Below are 10,802 nucleotides of genomic sequence, written 5' to 3'. Positions count from 1 at the left end.
CACCTAGCGACCTCTCACTAAAACTGTTGCACCTAGCGACCTCTCACTAAAACTGTTGCACCTAGCGACCTCTCACTAAAACTGTTGCACCTAGCGACCTCTCACTAAAACTGTTGTACCTAGCGACCTTTCACTAAAACTGTTGTAGCTAGCGACCTCTCACTAAAACTGTTGCACCTAGCGACCTCTCACTAAAACTGTTGCACCTAGCGACCTTTCACTAAAACTATTGTACCTAGCGACCTCTCACTAAAATTGCTGCGCATAGCAGCATCTTACATAAACTGCTGTACATAGCGACCTTGTACATAAAATGCTGCATTATTACCGGGACTACTTTTTCTGAATCCCTCTAGAATAGTTTATTTAAGCTATTGATTTGTATACGGTAAACAGTCAGTGAATCTTAATATTTCCAATTTGTAAACCGGTCGTAAAACAGCTAAATTTGGCACACTCTCTTCTCAAATATATACATATACACATAAGTGATAAACACTCGGGAGAACTTATATTAGCGTTGCCCCAACGCAGCTCTGTTTTCAGACTCAACAAAGTAAAAGAAGTAGTGAAAAAAGGTTTACTAGTTTAAAGAAAATAGAAATACCGAAAGATGCAATTCGCTGAAATCGCCTATCCGACGAATTAGCATTACGTCTGTTTCGTCCACCTAGTAAATTTAATATAACCGATAAGGTTCTGATGATGTGGTGGTTTTAAATAGCTTGTATTCGCTACCTTCTTCAACAGCTTCTAAGCTAATGCCCCTAACAACTTTACACAAATCATCCGATAAAGAAAACTTGTAAACGTAGGACGGTAGTTCCGCACTGTCGTGTAAAATTGTCCAATTTTCTTAAGAAGTGAAAACTAATATCGAATATACACATTCCAGGTTACTGGGCCTTAGGGTAAAGTCGCAAAATCTTGGTTTTGACAACAGAGTAATCGGTGTGGTAGATCTACATGATTTCATATTTATACAACTTCAGTATATTTATTTTAACTCACCAATTAGTCATATTTTGACGCAAGTTTTTATTTTGTTCTAACCCGATAAGCAAATCTACGTCTCATCCCATTAGGCCTCTCTTATCAGATTTTGGTTGTGTGCATATATTTCGTAGCGATTTCACTTGGGAATTGGTAACTGTTTTCTTTCACCAAGATGAAAAATACAAGGAAAAAAACAAAACAACAACAACAAAAACTGGAAAGCTTTCAGATAAACTCCTGGCACAAGAAAGTCGTTGCCGAATTTAAGTATCTTTGACAGATTATCTGTTTATGAATTCCAAAAAGGGAATACACTCTTGGCTGTGAATGTAATTTTAGACTCGGGGCGAATATTTTAGCCGTTAGTGGCTTACGGGGATTCAACACGAGCCCACGCACATGTACTAACAACTCGCATACTGCTTATTACTGAATCCACTATTATTTTTAAATGTCTTTTGAACATTACCGACGTAGATATGTTCGAGAATATATTTTATTTATCTAGTTGTTGTTTTTTTTTATGTATTAGATCATCTATCAACTACGTTAAATATACCTTGATATGAACTTAACTCATGGTAACATACAAAAGGTCGTCATAAATTTTATATTCAAGACAGATATATATGTATGTATCAACAATCACTCTCAAAGCGCAAATTTTTGCCTTTTGTAATACTCAAGCAAATATTAGCAATCGATGTGTTCGAAGGAAAACGAAGTTTGATTATAAACAAGATTACGACACTTATGTTGTATATCATAAGTGTCGTAATCTTGTTTATAATCAAGCAAATATTGAGCTGGGCGTAACCTAATGGTTAACGTACTCGGACTGTAAATACGAGGGTTCTTGGTTTGTGGTCAGTTGCTGCAAGATCGAATTCCACGCTTTGTGGGCTATGAGTGCGCTATAAGAGTGACAGTCAAATCCCACTATTCGATCAGACAACAGATGGTAACGGGTATATCACTTCAGAATTAAGGAAGGCTTTGGACAGATAATCTTTGTGTAGCTTTGCACTAAAATTATAAAGAAACAAACAAATCATATTCATATAACCTTATACATCATCTATCACAGGTTTATAATTTTTTCTTCTGAGGATTGTTAAACCTAAGTAAAGATTAATAGGAAATTGTTATTGACGACAAAAGTGAGTTCATTTATGAAGTTTGGCTATCGAATTTTTAATTGTATACTAGTCTGGCGTCTAAAAATGAAAGTAGGTTTATGGTGATGTATGTACATAAAGGAAACCTTTACAGTTAATCAGATAAATGGCTGATTAAAAACTTGTCGTGTTAATATTAAAAACTTTATTTATCCCCACAGAAATGTGTAAAAGCCCTGAATAAAACTTGGCATCAGGAGCACTTTAACTGCACCCACTGTGGCCGGCAATTTGGAGAGGACGGATTTCTCGAGAAGGACGGGAAACCGTACTGTCGGAAGGACTTCGCTGAAATTTTTTCACTTAAATGTGGCGGCTGTAACAAGCCGATCAACGAAAAATACATCTCTGCACTGAAAGGCCAGTGGCACGCCCAGTGCTTCGTTTGCAGGGTAAGAAAGGTGCTCGTGGTTATCGGGAAAATTGTTATTTACAGTGCTATTATATAACGGTAGCCTAGAGAGTAAAATACCTATTGACAAAACCTAGTAATCATACAAGTATCACATAAATAGTAGAATTACTGTATTAGTTCTCTAAGCCTGATATGTGAATTAAGCCTAACGAACTAGAGTGATCTTTGAATTACGCCTAACGAACGAGTGATCAGTGAATTAAGCCTATCTAACGGTAACAAGAATGATATGTGAAAAAGCCTAACGAAAGAGACTGTTATGTGAAGCCTAATAAACGAGAGAATAAAACGAGCCAAGATGAACTAATTAAAAATAAAAACTCTTACACGTCTACACTACCTAAAATACCCCTGAAGCAACAAAAATTGAACAGCGACTGAATACTGAAAGAGGGAATTTCGATATTTACCTTTAAGAAGCGCGAAGTAAAAAGAAGCCGATACCCACCACCTTTTGGTAGTCGAGAAAAGGGAGAATTACAAAATGTATATGCCCCTATCGTACAAAAGTGACAACCAAAATTTATAGTAATATAATAAAAAGGTTGTTATATTTGTATTAGAAACTAGGCCATATTGAGGAAAATGGAATACATTTTAACTAATAAAACTATCTTGTATCAATAGCAGACGACATTCTGCTTTGATATTCAGTGTCTTAATTTTGTTAACTCGTAATTGTAAACCACTTTCACGCGTTTTTTAGTATTGGTTTATATTTTTAAACAAAAGCTACGTTCAGACTCGAACTAAGATGTAAACATCCCTTCTTCGTAAACGACTACTGATATTAAGTATTTTTTATTGAAACTGTTAGCCTAGCTCTATTAGGTTTGTCAGGAAATAATATTTAACATTTGATTTAAGAAAGATAAACAATTCTGTAGCATAATTTACGGAAACTGTTTACGCATCTTTTAAACCTTCTTTTCTTTTTAAAGGATTGTGGTCAGTCCTTCGAAGGAGGAAGTTTTTTCGATCTGGATGGTAAGCCATATTGTGAGAAGCACTATCATGCCAAACGTGGGACATTGTGCGGGGGATGTAAGAAGCCTATCTCAGGTCAATGTGTTACGGCCATATCCCAGAAATATCACCCAGAACATTTTGTGTGCCACTACTGTAAGAAGCAACTGACCACGAGCAGTTTCAAGGAGAAGCAGGATAAGCCTTACTGCGTCGATTGCTTCCAAAAGTTGTATGGTTAATAAAAGCTTTCGCTCATAATGCAGTAAAAGCATAACAACAACGATTTATGTTACAATGCAAATGTGAATTTTTTTTTAAATATGTTTTATCGCTTTTTAAGTTTCATGTGCATAAAGAACCATTAATTTTAGAGAAAATAAGACATTTTGTGTTACACAGAAACAATAGGCTAAAGCATCACATATTTAGCTGCATTGTAAACTTAGATCGTTTAGTGGCAACATTTGTCTTTCTGATTCTAACTGTATTGTAAACTTAGATCGGTCACTGGCAACATTTGACTTTTCGATTGTAGTTGTACTATAAAATTAGATGAGTTACTGCCAACAGTTGACTGTCTGAATATAACTGTATTATAAACTTAGACTGGTTACTGCCAACAGTCGTCTTCTTGATTTTAACTGTATTATAGACTTAGATGAGTTACTGCCAACAGTTGACTTTCTGATTATAACTGTATTATAGACTTAGATGAGTTACTGCCAACAGTTGACTTTCTGATTATAACTGTATTGTAAACTTAGATCTGTTCTGGCAACAATCGACTTTCAGATGTGAAAAAAAAGAGCTTGGAGTGGGCATTTGTTTATTATGCTTTTGGTGACTTTGATTTGTTAAGGAAATATATATATTTTTCTTGATGTCTTCCGTGATCAAATAGTATACGAGCCTTTGATGACTCACTTTCTCGTATTACGTTGTAAAGGACTGACAGATTTCTGGATCAAAGACATCGCTGTATAGGAGTGTAATGATAATTTTCTGTAATAAACAATGTAAAATTGTAATTGTCATACCAATAATGTAATGAAAGACACAATATTCGATTTATAAGAAATATTTGTAATTACATTAAAAAAATTACAATTTAAGTGTAGTAAGAAAAATGCTATTACAGTAAATTGCACTTAAAAATAAAATTAAAGAATTCGGTTGGTGCGTCATAACCTCTGTCGATCAAACGACTTAAAATGTATAGATTGTTAAGAGAAAGGTAACAAGGCCTGTTCTCGAAAATTGTTTTCAAGAACAAAATATAATAATTATAATTATTATCTTTTTAATAAGATCGTGCAGGGATTTAAAGCTGACTTTAGGTTTGTTTGGTAATATTCATCATGTTATTAGGCTTAAAATGCAAAAATAAAAAATTTACAACCAAGAAAATCTTAACCATATCAGTCTGTTTCAGATTCGTTTGTTCAAGACACTTTTTAATGGTTTTTTTTATTAGTAGTAAAGTTTAACGTATGATAACATTTTAATGGTGTTTACTTTCCCCCTTTTCTTCAGATTTATAGTTTCTGTTACTATATTTATCGCTCTTTAAATTGCAATTGCATTAGTTTGTCAGATATATTTTACAAAAAAAGGTTAGTGTTTGTATTATTGATCGACGTGAAGTTCAGACGTCCAAACTTGATACCCAATAAAGTTGGGTATGTCCTGTCTATAATGACACACACACAAATTATAGACGGACGCTACTAAATTTTATATATCTATTATATTGCTAACCCTAAGCTAGAATGATAGTCCATTAAATAGGCTTTGCTAACGTCTTACATTGTCGTCTGCCAATCTAAATAGGGAAGTTTTTCTTGCAGTCCAAACATTCAACACTTTGTCAAACATCTCATCAACCTAAGTTTCATTCCCCTCACTGCTCTAAAAAAAAATAAAAAATCCCACGATGCGTTACCGCTGTGTCGTTTTTATTCATAACTGTACCAGTCACCTCGTAATTCAAATGTTTATACGTACACAACGAATGAGGGTATATACTAGACGATGAAAACAACGTTTATCTCGAGGACGTCATTCGTACTCAACTTTAAACAGTTTATCTTATATGTGCAAGTTTTTTGTTATGATACGATATCTGTACGGCCTTCTAATCATTCAGTTTATTGTCATTTTTATCCATTGTTGCCGCAGTTGAGCACGTGTTTCCCATATTGTTGACCTATTATATGTCACAGTTGTCAAACCACAAAGGTCAAATAAGCATAGATTAAGGAATATGCATAATTTTACTGCTCAGTTTTTTCTTTGATTTGACTGTTGATTAAATTTAGCCATAGTTAAAATTAATGTTACAATCTAAGCTAAAAACAAGACGCTCAACACATCACATTCAACGATCTTAATTAAATACTTTACATTTTTCAACCTAAGTTATTCTGTTGTAGCTTATTTTTCGTGCTATTGTAGCTTATTTTTCGTGCTATCAATATATAGTAATTTTAAGCTACTGTGGATGATTGAAACATTTATTTCTTAATGTAAATAGTGTTTACACTACAGTTATTCTCTGGAATTATCTGAATAATTTTGAATATAAATTTAAAATGCATATATATATACATATAAACCACGCGCTTATAACAAGCAGTGCACCTGTGGCGAATGTTCTTCTAATAGATTTACGTGTATCTAGATGTCTTGATAAGTGTTTTATGCACTAATTTAATCACATACTCGATATACATGCTATATGATGTCTGTAGCACTGTTATTATTGTTACTTGGCAATAAAACAGCTCTTAAGGGCACTATATAAAGTTCGTCCTTCTGTGCCGATTTTCACTGTTTGTCAGACTTTTTTTTTACCTTACATGGGAAAAATCAAATCAAATCAATATGATTCACCGATAACATCCTGATGGTAAAAAATATTTTAGTAATCGTTTTATACGGTCCGAAAACACCGTCAACAGAAAAGCCACATTGGGCTATCTGCTGTGTTTACCTCGTGGAACCGAACCCCCAAATTTAGTGTTGTAAGTCGTTAAACTTACCGCTTCCCAACTAACAGCCAGGATACTCAACTGTTGACCTAAGGTAATATGGCCACACAGCTTTTATTTGACTTGCCTAGCTGCCACTCATGACTAAGACTAATTATTGCTAATCTAACTACTGTGCAACCTAGTGCAATAAATCTTGAACCGGGAATCAGCACTCTCCGTTCATTGGTTTGTTCTCCGTCAGAAAAATAATTTGTATTTATTTATTTTTTTCATATGGTGTAAACTCGTAATGTTTACCCCTAATCTTTCTGCTCCTCAGTGGCACAGCTGTATGTCTACGGATTTACAACGTTAGAAACCAGGTTTCGATACCCGTGGTGGGCAGAGCGCAGACAGCCCATTGTGCAGCTTGACTTCAAACAAACAAACTAATCTTTCTGCTCCTCAGTGGCACAGCTGTATGTCTACGGATTTACAACGTTAGAAACCAGGTTTCGATACCCGTGGTGGGCAGAGCGCAGACAGCCCATTGTGCAGCTTGACTTCAAACAAACAAACTAATCTTTCTAAGAGTTACCATTTATTTCTGATAATTCTCACAAAATTTCAACATGTGTTGATGTCTGATCATAATCAGTGTCGTAACCAGGACGCACACATTGAGGGCGCAATGACAAACTCAAAGGGCGCGAGTACATTGTAATTATTTTCAGTTTTCGTTATAAATTTTTTTATCATTTACTGATGTTTTTTATTAATTCATAAGCGAATTCACTCATGAAAAAATCTTTGATATTTGACAACAATTCAGTTATAATTCTTATTTTATTAATAAACGAACGATTAACGTCGCATCGATCAATAACAATTTATTTGAAATCTGAATAATCCACGTCAGCGATTTGCAGCCATCGATGCGATAAAAAAACACAAAAGCCGAAAGCATAAGTACAAATATATTTTATTTTATAAATATTGATTTACAGCAACTATTATTTCGGTTAACTAATATGTTTATACATGAGTACATTGGAATTATTCAAGTACGAAAAATTATTTAAGTTCGAAAAAAGTAAAAGAGGCATTATTTATTTTTAAGGCAGATTTTTAGAGGGCGCTTTGCGCCCTTTCGCGCCCCCGTGGCTACGGCACTGATCATAATCGTTCACATCTAGTTTAAAAACTGTATGACAAGAACACGTCTTAGACTGTTCCAGTAAACTGTGACACTGTCTTTTATAGGGAAACATGTGGGAATTTGATAAAGACGACAGTCAATATTCTAGCTGTCACGATGAAATGTTTGACATTGCCTAAATGGAAGCTTAGCTATAATTGACTGAGAGCGTTGACACACCACACCAACTGACGAATCAGAGACGTGGTTTCGTATGAACTTTACCTTGCACAATACAGTAGCAGATTGGTGCAATAGTGTAGTGACAAAAAAAAAAAAAAACCGGAGGGAGTTTTTATTACACTGACACTTTTTATCTAATTATGACAAATATACTTTATAAATATTTTAAACTGTCTCAAAATTATCTTTTCTATTTTCGCTGCTAGAAAATATGAGGACAGGTAACGACTTGCTTTACAGTTACATTTATTTTTCATAATACCTATGAGAAAGTAATAAATATTTTGTTTTCGTTTCTCCATTTTCACAGATCACTGACTTATGAAAATTACTTCCTAGTTGTATTTAGGGTTACGATTTAGACAGGATCATCAACCATTTTCTCAATATCAAAGTTATTCTACGTATATGAAACTGCTCTATATGTAACCTATAACTTTTATACCATAATTATATTATTAACTAACCTTTGTTTTCCGTTTTAACTACAGCCTTTCTTTCATTATTAAAACAAAAAATGTAAGATTTAAGGAACATGTATAGAGAACATACAATTCGTTTGATCACTGCTTTGAGATAATACGATTTGACGCCATCTACTGAGCTCATATCTTTGTAAAACCTTTTTGTTTTGTATATTTTATTGAATGCAAACGTTAATTCTGTTACAATATCAGTTAGCATAGTTCAAGTTGATAACGAATATATCATTTATATTTATATACGCTCTATTTAACTTCGGTCAGACACAATTTAGTAAACAAGATCGTCTCTCGCTGAAAGAAACAAAATTATATCATTAAATTCTTTATCCATTCAGGATGGATACATTTGATCTATATTTATATGAAATAAACAATAACATACACACCATTGGGAAGTATAATAGCAAAAGCGAGCTCCACTCGGAAAAGTTTAAATCTTTTGTGTGGACGTATTAAATATTTGATGACTTGAAGATAAAGAAATAATAATAATAAGGCGGTTTCGTTAGCAGAAAATTTTTGGCAAAATAAACGCAGCTAATATGTGTTTGTATTCGAAATCAGTTAAGTTAAAGCTTGAAATCAAAATGTAGTATCAAAAGTTTAACTACTCGTCATCCCTGCCGGGGGTCGAACCCGGGACCTTTGGATTAGAAGTCCAACGCGCTATCCACTGCGCTACAGGGACGTAGTACCGAAGTGCTTACAGCCTTTATTTGTATAATAACTAAAGAAGTATGAAATTAAAATTTTATTTAGCCGATTAATTTAATGTATTCAAGTATTTATATCAAACATAATACTCATTGCACTTCTAGTAATTAAGACACCAAGCTTTCTAGAGACACATAATTTTGTTTATTGCTGTGTGCCTCAAACAAATGTCTTGTGGGGTACCATGCAATTCTTCAGTCTGATATATATTTTTTCTTTTTGCCAACTATTGGTAACTTGGGTAGGATGCCATCAGCATCGTCAATATGATAAAAAAAAAAGTTTCTTGGCAATTTTAACGGTATGCTAGATATTGTATTTTATCATATAAAGTATGCCTGTAAAATAGGATGCGAGAAGCCTTATAATATCACACTTACTTGTACCCACAGTTCAAATAATTGGTCACAGTCTCGATCATTTGTTTAGACAGGTGGGGAAAAGGCTTAACGTTTTATTCTGATATGAATTATCGATTTCGAAATGAATGTATAATGAGAAGATGAATGTTAAAACCACATATCATTACATTGAAATACTATGTGTTAACCATGAGTAAATTAATGAAAATATGATCGTGGGATGCCTACTGAAACTAAAGAAATCGTCCACTTCGCTATGGTTTTTGTTTCGGATATTCATTCAGAACTACACAAGGCTGGAATGAGAAGGTTACAGCGCAATATACAGGATTATCTCTGACAAGACTATAATAATTATAATAACAACATTTTAAATCAACCCTTTGTCTTTATGTGTGATTGTGTAGATTGTTTTTGATGAAGAAAGCTCCACCTTTTGAAAACGTTCCAATTATAGGATTTGGTATTTATGTCTTTCACTGAGTTTTTTTAACTTGCCTGCTTTTTTAATATAAATACCTCTAACAATGATTTGCTATATATCCAATCAGTTAGTAAACATTTGATATGGTGTGTACGACTTTAAGAAGCCGGCGAAAAATGATTACAATTTTACTTGTCATAAGACCTTTTTCGTTATTAGGCCTAATATATTTGTAAACACTACATTCTTTTTCCAGTTCCTTGGGGATTTTCAAAAATCAGAAGATAGTATTATAATAATAGCATTCCAAACACACTATATTTATCATATCCGTTGCTGACGACGCGTTTCGCTCAATCCAGAGCTCTTCAGGTAAGCTGGGATACAACAAACAAAATTATATTAATTTTTCTTCGGCTTGTTATTGTACGAATTGGCTTATATACATAGTGCTCTCCCACTGCCACGCTTAACTCTTTCTATCTTCTTTTTTTTTACTACTGTTTATAACTACTTTTTCAAACAGGAATCGCTACATTAAGATATTTCTCGAAATTAGTAAAAATCACGAAAATTATAATTTTACATCAATGAAAACACTCATTTACTTAATTGTGAAAGACGATGATGATGAACTTTCAGTAACGGAAAGGGAAAAAAATGGAAAACAGAGGTGCAGAGGAAAAATTTAGATATTCTAATATCTGCATGCATATACATGGACAATCGTGAAAAACTAATATAGCTTAATATAGTTTTCTAAAAATGATATCGTAAGAACACAGGGGCGTATCAAGGATATCGTAGGAGCACAGGGGCGTATCCAGGATTTTCCACAGAGGGTTGGGGGTGTACTTACGTTTCAAAATGTTTCATAAATACAATCAAATTAGCATAAAACCTTTT

At 33.8% G+C, this 10,802-nt stretch overlaps 1 protein-coding gene and 1 non-coding gene across 2 annotated transcripts in view; one reads left to right on the top strand and one right to left on the bottom strand.

Annotated features, from left to right (window-relative positions):
- LOC106473387 (paxillin-like) overlaps positions 1-6,387 on the top strand; it is a 14,318-nt gene extending 7,931 nt beyond the window's left edge. Inside the window, exons 4-5 of the mRNA XM_013934071.2 lie at positions 2,336-2,566; positions 3,531-6,387. Of these exons, the coding sequence (XP_013789525.1) occupies positions 2,336-2,566; positions 3,531-3,797 (498 nt within the window). The 3' untranslated portion in view covers positions 3,798-6,387. The remainder of the gene's footprint in view (positions 1-2,335; positions 2,567-3,530) is intronic.
- A 2,624-nt stretch (positions 6,388-9,011) lies between these two features.
- Positions 9,012-9,084, bottom strand: Trnar-ucu. The gene has a single exon. It is a non-coding gene; the product is annotated as a tRNA-Arg (tRNA).
- Between the last annotated feature and the right edge of the window lie 1,718 nt (positions 9,085-10,802).

The sequence above is a fragment of the Limulus polyphemus genome, unplaced genomic scaffold (assembly GCF_000517525.1).
Source record: "Limulus polyphemus unplaced genomic scaffold, Limulus_polyphemus-2.1.2 Scaffold6133, whole genome shotgun sequence".
Classification (NCBI taxonomy): domain Eukaryota; kingdom Metazoa; phylum Arthropoda; class Merostomata; order Xiphosura; family Limulidae; genus Limulus; species Limulus polyphemus.
The sequence above is the reverse complement of the archived record's forward strand: the minus strand, read 5'-3'. Positions and strand labels throughout refer to the sequence as shown.